General features: G+C 47.0%; 1 protein-coding gene and 1 pseudogene across 4 annotated transcripts in view; one reads left to right on the plus strand and one right to left on the minus strand.

Moving 5' to 3' along the window:
• KANK4 (KN motif and ankyrin repeat domains 4) overlaps positions 1-4,244 on the plus strand; it is a 64,887-nt gene extending 60,643 nt beyond the window's left edge. For all 4 annotated transcript variants that reach the window (XM_032427567.1, XM_032427576.1, XM_032427593.1 and 1 more), the window contains exon 10: positions 3,733-4,244. In XM_032427567.1, the coding sequence (XP_032283458.1) occupies positions 3,733-3,837 (105 nt within the window). In that variant the 3' untranslated portion in view covers positions 3,838-4,244. The remainder of the gene's footprint in view (positions 1-3,732) is intronic.
• An 11,403-nt stretch (positions 4,245-15,647) lies between these two features.
• The window catches only part of LOC116626689, a 3,792-nt pseudogene continuing 1,060 nt past the window's right edge, over positions 15,648-18,379 (minus strand).

Genomic DNA, 18,379 nt, shown 5'->3' on the forward strand with positions numbered 1-18,379 from the left:
TGTGACTTCAGGCAGGTCATCTAACCACTCTTAGCCCCTGTAAATGGGGAGAGTCGTAGACTGTACCTAAATATGATAGTATTTGTGAAACACGTATTTGACATCGAGCAGATGCTCAGTTGGTGGTAACAGTTATTGTCATGAATAGGTGAGCAGAGAGAGCTAATCAGAAGCGACCAGCACAAGAATGAGTAGGGGCCTTGGCGTTTGTAGGCAGTGTCTGGAGGGACTAGGAGGATGAAGGTCTGGAATTAGGGGAGCAAGTCAGACAAGAATAGCCACCAAAGGGAGAAATGGCTCTCACTGAGGGGTGATTCCGCCCTCTGGGGGAGATTCAACAATGTCTGGAGACATTTTATTTGCTGTATTGGGGGAGGAGGGGAGGCGGGGATGCTGCTAAACATCCTAACGATAAAGAACTACAGATCATCTGGCCCAATACATCAATAGCTGTGGAACTCTGGCACAGGTGAGTGCTGAAGTCCAGGCAGGATTGGACCACTGTCCCAATCAGTGCTGGATCAGGGAGAGCCTGACCAGGGTTGAGGACCAGGGCAGGGCCAGAATCCTGGGAGGGAGGAACTGGACAGCTACCCAGATGGTGGCCAAAGCCCATTGTAATGGAAGGTGAGAGGGTTAGGGGATGCTCGGCGAGTACGGGGTGCCCAGGAAGTGCTAGCAGCAGGCCCACAGAGGGTTCTAGACTCTACTGATGGCCCACTCACCTGCTGCCTGCTTGGGTGAGGGCTGACTCAGGATTCACACCCCAATTTCCCAAAGGTAACTTGCATGAGACATTTCAGAGGGACCAGGGAACTGCCGATGGAGGCCTTACTGAGCACCAAGCCCTGTTACTCCAGCTTTACCCTGAGGGTGGGGTCCAGCCCTTACCATGGCCACCCTGTCGTTTCAATGTGCACCTGCCCTATGGAGACTTAGATGCAGGTTTGGATGACTTGATAATTTCCTTGGAAAACTGAGTGAGAATTCTGTATTGAACTAGGTTTATCTCATCCTACCAATATTTACAGGTTGATATAAATGTGGAACCCCCAGAACAGCCAGTAAGGCACTTTCTCCAGGTCTGGAAGTTAATTTGAGAAATCAGTTACCCAGCCTCTTGGGGGCTGCCCAAGAAATGAATAAGAGGAGGTGGTGGGGACAGCTCTCTGGGCTCTGAGCCTCACACTTTGAAGGGCTTATTTCGGCAATGCCTCCAAAGTACCCAGCAAACTGAAAGCTTCCTAAGGCAGAGACTATGCCTTGCTCCTTTTTGCCTGATACATTGTAGGTTCTTGTCATATTGAAAGACAGCCCGACTACTACACACAAACGCACACACACACACACACACACACACACACGCCACACAGGTGTGCTGGCTGCCTGAGCCCCTCCCATCTCTTCAGTCTTCAGTGTTCCCAGCCGGGACTGGCCAGGTGGGGTTCCCACTGGAACCATGCACTGTCGGCTTGTTCCCAGGACTCTGGCAAGGGCATTTGAGGGATACACCCTCCCCAGGTCTGCAGGTGAGAAGCCCACAGATGCAGGCTGTCACCTCCCAATGGCCCTGTTCAAAGATGCATGTGTCCCCTAGGACTGGCCCATGGCTCTTTCCCATAATCATAGTAATCACACCATCTCCACCTCATAGAGCCTCAGGGTTGACAAAGCACAGCAATGGAAACCAGAGTACAGGGGGACAGGCCTACCAAAACCCAAGCCTCTCTCTTCCATCGAAACTCTGCAGGCTGCTTTTAGAAGACTCCTCTGCTTAAGGTCTTTGCTTGATTCCAACCTAGGAGAGTACTCCTTAGCAGCGCCTTTGCTCAGGTTCATCATCAGCTTGAAATGAATACCTCTTTGTTATCATCCAGCGTTCCCTCTGTCAATGCTCACTGGGTGCCGACCAAAGGGCAGGCACTGGGCCAGGTGCTGGGATGTTCTTGCTGGGCTGGCAGCCACAGGCCAGATCTCGCGTCTGACCTCATGGAGACCTTAATTTATCAAACAGCTCCACAGATACCAACGTAAAAATGGTGGTGAAAGGAAGGTACAGAGAGTCATGAGGCATTTTCAGGAAAAGAAACTCTTATGTTTGATGAAGCCCATGCACATCCTTCGGGGTCCTACTGAAACACCACTTCCTTCCTCTGCTCCCTGCACCCCAACACACACACACACAGCACCATCCTCTCCCCTGAGCTCACTCGGTTTCTCTTCTGGTATGTCTGGCTCTGTGCCGTGCATTATAGTGATTGACAAGTGTGTGGAGCCCCGAGGGCAGCTGGACTCCATCCTTGTGAGACTGAAGAGCTCTAAGCTGCACGTGAACAGCCCCCACCTGCTTTCGTGGATTCTCACATTTCAGGAAGTAATTCCACTCATATACAATAGGGCAGAGAACAATCCAACGGGGTCTTGGGTGCCCCCCAACATATTAAATCCATGAATAGTTATGAAGCAGAATATAAAAATATTCACACTCCCTGGGCTACAGAAGGGTCACATCGGGTTTTGCCTCCAAATGAGTTACCAAAGAAGTAGTTTTGAAGCTGTGGGATTTCAGAATTCTAGAATGGGACTGAAGAGACCACGGCTGCCAGACCACAGAAGGAGATGTGAAGAGATGTGAAGAGACCACAGAGCTCAGCGTCTGCTGCGTTGAGTCAGCCTCCCCCCTCACTCTTTTTTTTTTTTTAAGATTTTATTATTTATTTATTTAACAGAGAGAGAGAGAGAGAGAGCACATAGGCAGGGGGAACAGCAGAGGGAGAGGGAGAAGCAGACTCCCCTCTGAGCAGGGAGCCCAATGCGGGGCTCAGTCCCAGGACCCTGAGATCATGACCTGAGCCAAAGGTAGATGCTTAACGACTGAGCCACCCAGGCGCCCCTCCCCCTCACTCTTTATAGAGAATGGCCTGTGTTGTTGGCTGAGAGCCCCTCTGAATACCTCTTCTTTAGACAGTGGGCCTGGCAGCTCCCTGCACAACAGCAGTAATGTAAAAAGCACCGTGGCATCCTGCATCAGGTGTAAAAATGTGCATGTCCTTTAATGCTGTAGACCCACTTCTCAGAGTTGGTCCTTAGGAAATAACTAGAAAGGGGGAAATGCTTTCTGCACTAAATCTGTGATGGTGCAGACCTGGAAACAACCTAAGTCTCCAATAGAAGAGAAAGAGTTCGGTAAGTTATGGAATATTACACAGCCAATAAGAAAAAATTATATGTTATGATGACTGTGCAAGAACAAGGAAAAATCTTCTAGTACGCCATGATACGTTAAAAATAAAAGCAGGTTCAAAACTGATATGTACTATCACTCCTCTTTTTAAAAACCAACAACAAATTTGCACAAGAGAAAAGACTAGAGGGAAATACACCAAAATGCTAACTTTCATGAAGGTCTGGGTAATGGAAAAATGGAAGAGTTATTTTTTTCCTCTGTTTTCCAGTTAAAAAAAAAAAAAAGTATTAAAAACCATGTGGGAAAAACCAACCAACCATGTGACACTTATTTCCATCGCACAGATTTCCCAGAAGTGACTGCTGTTTCCATGGAAGGCGACCCATTTTTCATGATCCTCATGCCATTCCAATCTCCCCCTCTCCTAGGGTCTCTGGATGCTTGGAATAGACTTTGATGCCCCATGCCTACTTCCAACTCACCCTTCTCTAGGGCAGGAGGCAGACAGGATAAAATCTGTTTCTCTTTTTCTCTCTTCCCTGTAGGCTGGCCGAACAGCTCTGTCCATCGTTCTGAAATCACCCGCCCATGTGGAAATTGCAGGGCTTCTGCGGGCCCACGCAGAGCAGGGCAGGTCCCTGGGGCCCTAGGGGATAAGGAAGAACTGGCAGCTGGAAACAAAAGACTCCTTCTCTGGACTCCTTAGCCCTTGGAGAGGGCATGGGTCACAGCCAGAGGGCCACCATTCAAGAGAAGAAACTATGTCAAATATGCACATACATTCCTGTTATATAATTCTGCTCATTAGAACGCTTTGTAGTTTTTGCCTTAGGTCAAGCCCCAAAACTACGCAGGCTGCAGAGCAGGGTATAAGGTGCAGGGTGCACCCGTGTTGTCTAAAAAAATCCCAAACATCTTCAGCCTTGAATTCCTCATGACTCTATTCTTTGTAGCACTGTGTAGCAAGCACATAGGCAGGAGCACATTAGCCAAGCAATACTTTTTACATGGAATTTTAAAGTGCACCACCTTTTTGTTTTGTAATCAGTTACATGAATATGTCCCATTGAATATGCATGTCTGGAGAGGATTGGGCGGGGGTGGGGGGGTGGGGGGAGGTGGATTTAAGCAGCCACCCTGGCAATCATTATCTAGAGGACCCTCAGAGAATCACCACATAGACAGCTGAAACTGAACAAACCACATACTTTAAGTGGGTTTGTTTAGCTCAGGTTGACAGAGAAATCCTAAATTCAGGCAAAGTAGGAAGAGCCTATGGGTATCAATACCAGATATACAGTCTTGACCATTTCTGAGTCATTAAGTGGCTCCAATTTGTGCCAGGGAAATTGGAATTAATTAGGAAATCCAATCAAGTAAAGCACACCACGTGTGTTTGGGCAGAGTCCAGTTACATCAGCTATTCTGAATCTGAAAGAAACAAGTAGGAGCGAGCATCCTACTGGGGAAAGGTTGTTGTCATCCAGCAGCCACCACATTTCCTCTGTAGTCACATCCATGGCCTCATGGGAATCCTGGCTCCTTTCCCAGAGCCCTTGTGTGAACTCTGAGCCCCCAAGAGCCTCGGAGGTTTCTGAGGCTCCTGGTTGCAGAACCTGTCAACCTGGGCTATGGCAGGAGTGTGGGAGCTGGGCTGGGCAGGGCCCCCCTCGGCTGACTGCTCTCTCTGCTGGACAGTTCTTTCTTAAACTTCCATAATCCCAGGGGCCCACGTGTGCATGGCTTCTATTCAGTAACTCACACAATGTTATCTATTAATTTGTTCTTAAAGTCTCTTATGCAAAAAAAATCCTCCTTATATAAAAGGAAAGACATCAAAGTTTGGTGAGCCTTGCACTAGAAACTCAAAAGCTTGAGTTCTCATTTTGACTTATATGCCAATTTGCTTGGTGCCCCTTGGGTGAGTCACAAAATCTCCTTGGGCCCTGGTTTCATCATCTCTAAGAAAGGAAATCATTATACAACTTACCTCCTAGGGGTGTTGTACAAGGAACAGCTGAACGGAAGTTTTGGAATCCAATTTGTAACCTGTAAGGACTACAGAAATGGCGCAGCAAACTTCTGTACGCTGCTGGGATTCATGAGAGACTCAAAGTCCCAGAGCAGGACACTGACATGTGGCAGTGTTGCTCAGAGGTAGAGAGAATGGAGCGAATAATGAGCTCAAAATATTTTAAGTGGGTTTATTTTGACCTCAAAGCACACTTTAAGAGCAAAAACCCACTTTAAAAAATGTTCTAGCCCAGTGCTTCTCAAACTTTGATATGCATACAATCACCTGTAGATCTCATTAGAATGTAGTAGGTCTGAGGGGAAGGGACCTGAGATTCTAACCAGTTCTCAGGGGATGCTGATGCTCCTGGGCTACACCACACTTGGAATAGCAAGGCTCTGGCCTGGCCTGACTGTTTATATTAAAATGCTGCCTCTCAATCTTTTGTCTCGAAGTTGTTGGAATTTGCATTGTGGGTCTTACTTGTGCATTCTTGGAATTTGCATTGTGGATCTTATTTGTATCAAAGTTCTGCAGACAGCTGTAGGGGGTCTGTGTCCTATGTTGCCAATTTAGAGTCTATTTTTGTATCTCATGTTAGGATGGCCACTTTCATTTGGGTCACATTATCTTTTAATGATCTTGAGTCCAGCTATCAAAACAGCTTATTTTTTTTTAAGATTTTATTTTTTTATTTGACAGAGCGAGAGAGGAAACACAAGCAGGGGGAGTGGGAGAGGGAGAAGCAGGCTTCCCACTGAGCAGGGAGCCCGATGCGGGGCTCGATCCCAGGACCCTGGGATCATGACCTGAGCCGAAGGCAGACGCTTAATGACTGAGCCACCCAGGCGCCCCTCAAAAACAGCTTATTTACCAGAGAAGACAAACTGGTTTGCCTAGGGTTTGAGGCCACTGAGTCACTATCAAAAGGCTTTGTCCATCCTTTCTCAGATTTTTAGTATGTTTCTTTTCATCTTGACTTTGGAATGTGAACACATGATCTCCCTCCTTATAACTATTCCATTCCGTTGGAGTGTCTGAGCCCAGAACATGGTGAGACTGAACAAGCATAGCCTGTCACCCTGTTACTGTCTCTCCAGTATTCATTCAACAAACATCTACTGACACCAGCCAGGTGCCTGACACTGTTCCTTGTGCTGGCTTTTATTTATGTATTTACTTATTTTAGTCATTTCAACCTTATAATTTTTTTAAGATTTTATTTATTTATTTATTTATTTGAGAGAGGGGTGGTGGGGAGAGGGAGCAGAGGGAGAAGGACAAGTAGACTCCATGTTGAACGCAGAGCCCAACACAGGGCTCGACCCCAGGGCCCCAAAATCATGACCTGAGCCGAAACCAAGAATCAGATGCTTAACGGACTGAGCCATCCAGGGGCCTCTCAACTTTAATATTTTTTTGTTACTGAAGTATGACTGACATACAATGTTATATTAGTTTCAGGCATACAGTATATTAATTCTATACATTACTCGATGTTCACCATAGTAAGTGTAGTCACCATTTGTTACCATACGACATTATTACAATATTACTGACCATATTCCCTATGCTGTAATTTCCATCTCCCTGACTTATTTATTTTATCACTATAAGTTTATACCTCTTAATTCCCTTCATCTGATTTGCCCCTCCCTTTTTTTTTTTTTAAGGTTTTATTTATTTATTTGACAGAGAGGGAACACAAGCAGGGGGAGCAGGAGAGGGAGAAGCAGGCTTCCTGCTGAGCAGGGAGCCCGATGCGGGGCTCGATCCCAGGACACCGGGATCATGTCCTGGGATCATGACCTGAGCCAAAGGCAGATGCTTAACGACTGGGCCACCCAGGCGCCCCTTGCCCATCCCTTCTTAACATCACTCATCGTCAGGGAAATGCAAGTCAAAGCCACAATGAGATACCAACTCACACCAACCAGCATGGCTAGTATCAAAAAGACAAGTGTTGACAAGGATGAGGAGAAGAGGGAACCCTCAGGCTCTGTTGGTAGGTATGTAAATCAGTGCAGCCACTCTGGAAAAAAATTAAAAATAGAAATACTATATGATCCAGTAATTCCACTACTGGGTATTTGCCCAAAGGAAACGAAAACATTGTTTCAAAAAGATAGATACACTGGCAGCGGTTTTAGTCACCCCTAGAAAAACCATGTCTAAGGTTACCATGATCCCAAACCCAGGCTTACCAAAACATTAAGCCAAGGCTCCACTGATTAATACATTTGTCAAGTGCCTGACAGCACAACCGCCAAGCAACATAAATCAGGCTTACTGGGGACAGATATTAAGCTTAGGCTTGGAAAGAGGCCCGCAGATATCTTAGCTTCCCTCACTGCCTTCGTGGGGCATACAAACTGTTTTTGGAAGACAGGACACTTGTGCCAACAGTAAGGAATAAGACCAGGCAATATAATTCATTCCACAAATATTTCTATTTTTCTTTTTCTTTTTTTTATTTTAGTGGGGGAAGGACAGAGGGACAGAGAGAGAGAGAGAGAGAGAGACTATCTTAAGCAGGCTCCACGCACAGCACAGAGCCTGACTCCAGGCTTGATCTCAAAATGTTGAGATCACAACCTGAGCTGAAATCAAGAGTCAGACGCTTAACTGACAGGGCCACCCGGTGCTCCTTCCACAAATATTTCTAGAGTGCCCACTGTGTGCAGGCATTGGGGTCACATTAGAGATATCGTGGTTCAGGCTTCCACTTGACCATCTACTTAGGAAAACGGAATGGTGAGAAGGAAGCCCAGAATGCTACAGGGGTACCAATAAGGGGTACCAGAGCTGGTCTTGGGAATCCAAGGAAGGCTTCCTCAAGGAAGAGGTATCTGAACTGAAAATTTAAAGATTAGTGGATGTTTGCCAAAAAAGCAAGAGAAGGGAGAGGTGAGGAGAGGCGAGAGTGTGCCAGGTAGAAAGCAGGATTGCCGAGGCTGAACGATGGAGGACAGCAGGCATTTGGGGACCTTCACTCGGTTCAGTAGGACTTCCGTGTAGAGTCTGAGCGAGATGCTGGGATCAAAGAGTGGATTCAGAAGAGATGAGACGGACTATACATGAGGACAGATGATAAAGAGCCTAAAGAGTCTTTGTTCCAAAGGCAACGGCAAGCTGTTGAGAAACAGACTAACAACCAAGAAATTGTCAACCCCCATCAAACACAGATTTCTCAGGGATCTGCTGTCATCCAAGTACTGTGTTTGGGGCTGGGGACATACTGGTGGGCAAGTTAGACACAGAACTCAGTTTTGCAGGAAGGAAAGACAAACCCATCATTCTGGTGCAAGATGACGCGTGTTGAAACTGGGAAAGTATGAGGTGCTATGGGGACAGGTGGATGGGCCCCTCAGCCTAGTCTGAGGGTGGGGAGGGGGTCCAAGAAGGCTTCCTGGAGTAGTGAAGCTATCTGAAGGATGGGGAGGTATAGCCATGCCAAGAGGAGCTGAAGAAGAAGCATGCAGAAAGCCTCAAGGCAAGAGAGAACACGGATTTGGAGCATTAAAAGAACTTCAGTGTTCCTGGAGTAGAAAAAAAACAAAGAATAGCAAGAGGAGGACACCGTAACAAATTTGAACTTGAAGGAACTAGGGAAGCGGGACATGCCACGCAGATCCACATTCTAGAAACAGCACTTCAGTTTTGGGGGCACGGGTGACAATTGCTCAGCAAACACCTGTGGCCTACCTCTTGTAGGTGCTAGGCTCCAGAGTTAGTGGTTTGGTCGTGGAGATGGACACAGCTGTGCCGTAGGATGAGTAACGGGCGTCTGAATCGTGCTGTGGAGACCACCGCTGCAGAGCGAGGCAGGGAAGCCTTGCGGAGGATGGGGCTTTTCTGCTCAGCCATACAGGGGTGTAGGAGTTTGCCTGGGCACACTGGACAGAACAGCGGCCATAAAGATGTGGCACAGAAAGAGCATGGCCCGTCTGCGCAGTGGAGCGAATTCCAGAATCACTTCAGTTTGGGTCACATTGTGGAGGTGCCCAGACAGGAGGAGATTTGAAAAGGTCTATAGACACATCTCACTTGTATGTTTGAGATCAGATATTTCAACTTGAGCCTGTAGCTTGAGGGGGAATCCCAGAACTCCTTTGAGAATCTGAAGCTTTTTTTTTTTTTAAAGATTTTATTTATTTATTTGAGAGAGAGAATGAGATAGAGAGAGAGAGCGTGAGAGGGGGGAGGGTCAGAGAGAGAAGCAGACTCCCTGCTGAGCAGGGAGCCCGACGTGGGACTCAATCCCAGGACTCCAGGATCATGACCTGAGCCGAAGGCAGTCGCTTAACCAACTGAGCCACCCAGGCGCCCTGAAGCTCTCTTCAGAAAAGTGCACACATGTGCAAAATGTGCACGTCAGTTCAGGGATTCAGAAATTGGCAGTTAAAATCTCTCTGCTGCAGGCAGTGGGGAGCAGAGTGATCAGATCTGCACTCAAGAATGATCCCGGGGTGCGGCTGGAGAGAGACTGGAGGCTAGAAGATCAGTCAGATGGTTCTCGGTAGACACTGGGTATGAAGCTGTGAAGGCCCAGTCCATGATGGCATCAGTGGGAAGAATCAGGCCCTATGGGAAAGGCATCAGGAGTGGGGATGTGCCAGGATGTCATGACCAACTGGATGGTGGACAGGGGTCAAAAATGAATGACAGGAAAATGGTGGTGCCATTGTCCAATATCTACTCTTCCCTTCTTCCTTAGTAATAAATCCTCAACTTGCAGCTGGACATACCATCACCCAGAATACTCTATCTCCCAGCCTCCCCTGCAGCTTGATGTGGTCAGAGAACTAGGTTCCAGCTAGTGAGGTGAGCGAAGTGATGTGCGCACACTCCGGCTCCTGCATTTACAGGGAAGGGAAATGCATTTCCCCCTTCCCACTGGCATTTCCCCCTTCCCACTGTGGTAGTGATTCATCTTGATCCATAAAGATGAGGCCAATGCCCTACGGATCATAGAATAGCAAGTCAGAAAGAGCTTAGACGCCCAACACTGTAAAGTCATCAGATCTGATCTGGACTATTTAGTCCCCATTTATATGTGAGCATGAAACAATCCTTTTACTTGTTTAAGCCATTGTACATTTGGATCTCTGTTGCAGTAGGAACTGGACAAGTGCACTCAGCATCCCATGACAGGCTCAAGGGTCTAATGCGATGGGTAGTGGATTTCAGGAGGGAAAGGCTTGGGAAGGCTTTTGGAAGGGGCATCCTTTCAATGGCTAGACATAATGTATATCTCTTCACGGTACAGGCCCCTGTCCCATGCCCACAGTGAAATCATCTGGCCCACACAGCCTTGTAGAAGGTGAGGCCTTGTGTCACCCTAGCAGATTCCTGAACACAAACTCTGTATCACAAGGTGGTTAGTCCTTAAGCAAGATAGTACTTATGAACTGGCCTGCCATGGAAATGTGGGCAGGACTAGTGAATTTTCTGAGAAATCTGAATAAAGAAACATGCCGAGTTTCAGGCAAGAGCAGTGGGTTATGGTTAGAGAGTAAGAATGGAGAGAGGCCATGAGGTGGAATGAGGCATAAGGAGAGAGAATCTGCATGCACAGAAGTCAAGACAGGTTGAAAGTATGAGCCACCAGGAGCTATGGGCTGAGAAAAGATGGAGGACAAAGAGAAGGGTACGCCTATCAGATACACACCTACAGACTGCCGGCCAGGCCCTCCTTTCCCAGGACCCTCCCCTCCCCACCCCATCGGGCATCCACAGAACTGTAGCGGGACCTGCTGCACTCCGACAGGAAAACCTGGCCCTTGGCCATTGAAGGATGGACACTAGATACTACCCGGGCTAATCAGGACTTCCAGGAATTTTGGAGCTGGGATTTAGGAGATTCAGTCTCCTGGGTGTCTGGGTTATAACTTGTAGATCTCAGAAGCTACTAGTGGCCAAGTTCATCCCTGTGGTTTGAGGAGTAAAAGTGACTCATCAGCTAGAAAGATTGAAGTCAGATTTCCTGGCTTCACCAGAGCAACCCCTGCCCCTTCCCAAAGACCCCAGTAGATACCCACGTCAATGCCATGACTACCCTACTGGTTTTCTTTACCCCATCTCCTCTCTGGCCTCTGTAGCTTGGTGTCTGAGCTATCTTGGGTGTTGAATCCCATCAGGACGACTTGGCCACTCAGGCTCTTAATCTGTAAACTGGGCATCATTGTTTCTCCTCTGTTCTTGTAAGTGGTTAACTGGATAAAGTATCTGCATAGCGCTTGGCCCCCATGGCAGAACTCGATATACGGTAGCATACTCCCCCCTCTCCCCAGCCACCTGATCCCTTTCTCCGAGACTTGGCCTCATAAAAATAGCAACTTGCCTTCACAAATGACTTAGAACTACCCAGGCATTAGTCTAATGGGTGTTATATGAAATCATTTATTCTTCACAATAATCCTATGTAGGTATTAATATTATTCCTGTTGTACATATGCAGAAACTAAAGCACAGAGAGGTTAAATAACTCATCCAGGGGCGCCTGGGTGGCTCACTCGGTTGAGGTCTGACCTTGATTTTGGCTCAGGTTATGATCTCAGGGTCCTGGGATCGAGCCCTGTGTCGGGCTCCGTGCTTAGTGGGGAGTCTGCTGGAAATTCTCTCTGTCTCCCCCTCTGCCCCTCCCCCCCATGCTTGGGCACGCCCATGAGCCCATGCACTCTCTCTCTCAAATAAATAAATCCTTAAAAAAAAAAAAACCTCATCCAAGGCCACACAGCTAGTCCACAGCAGGTCTGGGATTTCAAGCCAGGAGTTCTGGCTCTGTGACGACACAGCACTACCTGCCATATATCTGGAGCTCTTTTAGCTTCCTTGCCAGTGACCCAGGCTGGGGAGGGGCGCCCAGCAGCAGGGGGTAGACACTGCTGAGGAAACAAAGCTGCTTCAGGGAGCCAGCGTTTAGTCAGTGGCTGACCCGCAGGTCCTACTGGGCGGCCCCAGGACAGAGGAGACAAATAGGCAGAGTGTTTGGGACTAGAACAGCTCAGGGGTCAGCACTCCCATGTACTCAGCATTTCTGGGGAAGAAAGCAGCCTTCTGTGCAGGGTGCAGATGGACTGAACCCCACATTGACTGAACTGTCCTTTAATAGGTAATTCCTTACAGTTCCAAATCTATTCCTTCACCCGCCCTCATCCTGGAGAGAGATGGGTCTGGACCAGAGGTAGCCGGCTGGTGTCCCCGGGGTGCGGGGGGGGGGTCCACCTGCTCCCCTCTCTACCCCACTTCCACGTCCTATACCCCATCCTGCTTCCGTGCTCAGGGAAGGCCTGGTAACAGCTCTGGGGCCTTTGCTCTGAAACAAACAGAACCATTCCCTTGTTCAGTGGAGGATAGGAGAGACATTCTCTAATCCTTTTGTTGCCTTAGAAGTGAGGAAATTTCCATTCTTCTCGAGAAGGGAAAACTACAGGAAGAAACTAGATCTCCTTCTCTACTATCCCAGTGGTCAGATCCACAGCAGGACTGGGACAAAGCTCAGACTCTGTCTCTGTTCTAGCCGCCTACAGAGAGGGCTCACGCTGTTGTCTTCCACCCTTTATTGGCTCAGAGAGGCGGGCCCGGTTCTGGGGAGGACTGAGGTTCTAAACACCAATTCTCATGTGTGTGAGGGTGGTTTCCAACCACATCCAAGCAATTCTTGGATGCCAGGTGGGTGTCCTCCCATTCAGCTCAACGCTGACACCATGTCCCCGGAGAAAACATCAGACTCCACAGGTTAAGGGCTCAGTCCTCCAAGACTGCCCCCTCCCCGCTTCTCATGCCACCTGTGCTTCCTACTCACTGGCTATAGGCTAGAGGTTCCAATGGCCCCCTCCTTGGGTTCAATTAATTTGCTAGAGCAGCTCTCAGAACTCAGAAAAACATTTTACTTATTACATTGTTACCAGCGACCAAAGCATGAGAGCCCCTGGCTCTGGAGGCCCCAAAGGACAGAGTCTGGCCACAATCCAAAGGCAAAGAGACAAGTGGCGGTGCAACAAGAAAGGAGTTTATTTCAGTGAGGCCAACACTGGGAAGAGAACGGACTAACATCCCAAGAATTGTCTTCAAGGTGCTGAGAATACTTCTAACTTTATATAGGGAAAACGTGAAACAAGGATTGGTGGGTACATGCGGCTAAACAGCAAAGGTCAGGTTGATCACTGGTGTGGAGTCAATCACGGGGAGTCTTTTTTTAAAGATTTTATTTATTCATTTGAGAGAGAGACAGTGAGCGTGAGAGAACATGAGCCAGGGGGAGAGGGAGAAGCAGGCTCTCCACTGAGCAGGGAGCCCGATGCGGGGCTTGATCCCAGGACCCTGGGATCATGACCTGAGCCAAAGGCAGCCGCTTAACCGACTGAGCCACCCAGGTGCCCCAATCACGGGGAGTCTTGTTGGCATCACAGTAGTTGTTATTACTTGGGGGGTAGTTTCGGTGCCCATCACAGGACGTTTTGCCTGTTGGGTCCCTTCCTGGAGTGAACAAATAAACTGGAGGGAAAAACAAAGCGATGAAGAGGAACAGATTGAAGGCAAATGGAGCCAGTCGGGGAAATGACTGGGCGGGTCCTCCAAATCCCCACTGTCAAGTCACCGTTCCATTTCAATGGAAGGAGAAGGGAGGACGGTCATTTCTTCTGCAAACTACTTCCTGCTGACTGGGGATGAGGTAGGAATGTTGGAAGACTTTGACAGGGTAGGAGAACTCTGTTTCTTGAGTTCCTCCTGAGATGGACAGCAAAGAGATAACTTAAGATCTCCTATAGTGGGGATGGGGTCACTGGGTGATGGGCATTAAGGAGGGCACGTGACGTAATGAGCACTAGGTGTTACATGCAACTGATGAATCACTTAACGCTACCTCTGAAACTAATAATATACTATATGTTAATTGAATTTAAATTAAAAAAAAAGATCTCCTGTGGGAGTTGTCATCCACTCAGACGGTTGTTGAGTCCTGCCAAGAGTCATTGTCTGCAGGTGCCTTCTTAATGTGGGTGTGATGAATCCATGGCTGGACGCCTGCACGTTTTGGAGAAGTAGGAGTAGTTAGAAGCATATTGTAAGGACCTGTCCATTTTTCAGTTAACCCATCTTCTGGTCCTTGGTTCTTCCAAACCTTTAGTAGGACCCAGTCTCCTGGCTGAAAAGGGTGCAGTGGCTCCTCAGGAAATGGCTTGGTCTTAGAAAAGGCAAATTCATGAACAGATGTCAAAATTTGATTCAGCTGCTGCACATACTATTTAATTCCATTTGCATGTTCTAAGTAGGGGCAAATAGCCCCTACTCAAGTCTGAATGGGTTTCCCATGTGTAATTTCATAAGGGCTCCATTAGAGCCCTGCTTCTAGAGGCCACTGTTCCACAGAGGGCAATAGGAAGTGCCTTTTCCCAAGTCAGGCCCGTCTCTTGGCACATTTTAGCCAGGGCTTTCTTGAAAGTATGGTTCATTTCTTTGTTTTACCATTGACTGGGGCAGGGGGTGGGAGGGATGGTTCCTAACCACAAATTGTTTCAGAAGCACTATTCCACATAATGTCATCACACACACCATTTTATCCATTTAAATCTCTTTTCCCGGGCACCTGGGTGGCTCAGATGGTTAAGCGACTGCCTTCAGCTCAGGTCATGATCCTGGGGTCCTGGGATCGAGTCCCACATCGGGCTTCCCTTGCTCTGCGGGGAGGCTGCTTCACTCTCTGCCTCTGCCTGCCACTCCCCCTGCTTGTGCTCTGTCAAATAAAGAAATAAAATCTTTTAAAAAAATAATAAAAATAACTCTTCCCCATTAAGCTATGTACTGAGGGTAAGCAGGGAGACTTCATATTTCTTCAGCTTTTAATTCCCATTGCCCTGCTTCTGACCTGACAAAGAGTAGACAATAATAAGTTGAATTAATATGTAGGTCCAGGCTGGATCACCTAGGACCATCAATGTTGAACATAAGACCAAGGTCTTTGTCCTCCTGGACCAGAATCCCTCTAACCCAAATCCCCTTTGTCCAAAGTCAGAATGAGTTCCAGAACTTGGGGAGGGCTGAGATGACAGATGAGACCGTTACATGCTGCCTTCCCCAAAGTACCACCAGAACAACATGTTAAGACATTGCTGAGTTCCTCCTCTCGGTAAGACTCAGTCTTCCTAGCATCTTAGAGAGGGGAGAGCAAAGTGGGAGTCCTAGGAGGTTTCGGAGTTAAGGCAGTTCAGCAATTTTTTAATCAAGGATTTGATTAGGATTTGGTTAAGGATCACACTATAATAGTTTCAGATTGGTGCCCACAGCAAGGGGAGCATCTTTAAGGCAAGGGGTTCAAAAAGTCTTGGGGATTAAGTTTGTCATTTGGTATTTTCTGCTATTTCAAGTTATTTCAACTTTTATTTCCTGGGCCAGTTTCCTGAAATAGTCCCCTTACGTTGATGAAGACAGTGGAATAGGCAGTCATGGTAATGCCGAGCGCAGCTGCGTGGGTGTAGATGGTTCCAGCTCTCCCGAGTCAGGAGGCCCACCTGAGGGAGGAGAGAGCTGGGAGGTTCATGGCTGATGGGCCTACACACCTATGAGTTTCTCATCACGATGCTATAAAATGATCCTGCAACAGAAAACTCCCGTCCCTCATGACACAAGAATGCCATCTGTTCGGCTGACATTGATTTTTAGTCAGGGGTCCTATGGGAAGCCATTTGGTCTTTCTCCTCCACCTTCCCTCTCCCTCTGACACTGGCTTAGCCTTGACTCAGTTAGGCTAGAATAAGTGCTTAAAATCTTTTCACCCAGAGCCTACCATGCTTTGTGTGGGCATTTGCCAGCGGGCTACTCACATATGACTGCACCTGCGGCCTTCTCCACGCCCCTCCTGGTCTGGGTGCAGTCCGGAAGCAGGAGGCCGGCCCTGCAGCTCCCAAAGTGATTATTCTGTAGCAGACATAGGGCAAAATGAGCAAGCCCAGCGGGGATGAATGCTGATGCATATTAGAAAGGTCAAGCAATGCGGGGAGCATACAGCTTCTGCTTGGGAGACACGGATGCATCTGGCCCAGACAAGAAGGCCTAATCTAATTTCTAAACAGGAAGAACATTAACTCCTTGGGATGGAACACCAGGCCTGATTTGCCTAGAAACTTACGGGGAGTGGGAGGTGGGGGCTGACTAACATTTAACTGAGGACCTGTAGAGCCTTTTTTCACACAGCATTTCATGGAAAAGCTTAGTATATCCAGAATCTTTGTAAATTGAACACTATTTTCAATACCCTAGATGGAGAAAGACCAAAACAGAGGTAGTCTCCTCTGTTTAAAGGAAATTTGTAGCAAATGAAGGAAGCATTCCCTGTTTGTTTTGTTTTGTTTTGTTTTATCCAGTTGACCTCTCTTTGACAGTCTATTATCCAAAAGAAGGTAACAGTTGAAAATTTTCCACTGGTGCGTGCTACCCAACGAGGTGAGGTGAGATCTGACGTCCCCGTCTCAGCCACAGCAACAATCCTCTCATCTCATTTGTTAATTGTGAATAAAATAAAAAGATCTGAAAGAGTGAAGAGCCCATTCTTTCTGGAACCTACATCCCATCAAGTGCTGCTCTTAACACTCATTTATTCATTTAGAATTGGGAATGAAGGGCTACTTAAAAAAAAGAAAGTAAATATTTGGGGCTCCTGGCTGGCTTAGCCAGTAGAGTATGCAACTCTTGATCTCCGGGTTGTGAGTTCAAACCTCACGTTGGATGGAGTTTACTTTAAAAAAAAAAAATGTAGACTTGGGATGCCTGGGTGGCTCAGTTGGTTACACAGCTGCCTTCGGCTCAGGTCATGGTCCCAGGGTCCTGGGATCGAGCCCCACATCGGGCTCCCCGCTCAGTGGGGAGTCTGCTTCTCCCTCTGCCGCTCTCCCTGCTTGTGCGCTCTCTCACTCTCTCTCTCTGACAAATATATAAAAAAAATCCTTAAAAAATTAAAAATAAATAAATAAATAAAGATTATGTAAAAAAGTCTCTTTAAAAAAAAATGTAGACTTGGGAATGAGGTAAGTATTCTTTCATTCCTCCACACACTGCAGCTCTGGCCTCTGGCTTCTAGGACTTCTTGTTTATTTTTGTTTTTGTTTAAAATGGAAAGTTGATTTGCTCAGTACACCAAATAGGAAACAAGCACTGTCATGACAAATATACAGAAATATGCAGACCAACATAAAACAGTAATTTGGTTTAAATGAAGGGAAACCTTTTTAAATGTTATAACAACATACTCCCCAGAATCTTTTCTTCAGTTAATTTAACTATACATTTCAATAAAATGAAGGATAAGGGATTAAGTGGAAGTTGGCTTGTGAATTTTTCTTAAGAATAAAACTCCAACTCTATCAATCCATGCCAGTTAAACACTAATTTCCCAAATAAATGCAAAACGAGATGAAGGAGTTAGTGACTTTTTTTGTTTAACAGTCCAGAGGAAAATGGTTACTACAAATACAGCAGGCAAACCATTAAGACTGACCCATCTAGGGCGCCTGGGTGGCTCAGTCGTTAAGCGTCTGCCTTCGGCTCAGGTCATGGTCCCAGGGTCCTGGGATCGAGCCCTACATCGGGCTCCCTGCTCTATGAGGAGCCTGCTTCTCCCTCTCCCACTCCCTCTGCTGTGTTCCCTCTCTCGCTATGTCTCTCTCTGTCAAATAAATAAAGTCTTTAAAAAAAAAAAGACTGACTGATCTAGAACACAGTAATGTACTAAATTTCAGTCTCAAATTGTGCTAAATGCTTATCATTAGTATGGCCCATTTTGGTCCATGATATGGTTTAATGCCAAGACAGATCCCCACTTGTCGGGCGCCTGGGTGGCTCAGTTGGTTAAGCGACTGCCTTTGGCTCAGGTCATGATCCTGGAGTCCCGGGATCGAGTCCCGCATCGGGCTCCCTGCTCAGCAGGGAGTCTGCTTCTCCCTCTGACCCTCCCCCCTCTCATGTGCTCTCTCTCTCCTCTCATCCGCTCTCAAATAAATAAATAAAATCTTTAAAAAAAAAAAAAAAAGACAGATCCCCACTTGTTAAAGAAATACATAGATTACTGTTGCTTTTTTGGTTTTGTTTTTAAATATATATATATATATTTAATTATTTTTTACTTAATTATTAGATACTTAAATAAAAATATTTAAATTAATTTAAATATTTATATATAT

This window comes from Phoca vitulina, unplaced genomic scaffold (assembly GCF_004348235.1).
Source record: "Phoca vitulina isolate PV1807 unplaced genomic scaffold, GSC_HSeal_1.0 scaffold2, whole genome shotgun sequence".
Classification (NCBI taxonomy): Eukaryota; Metazoa; Chordata; class Mammalia; order Carnivora; family Phocidae; genus Phoca; species Phoca vitulina.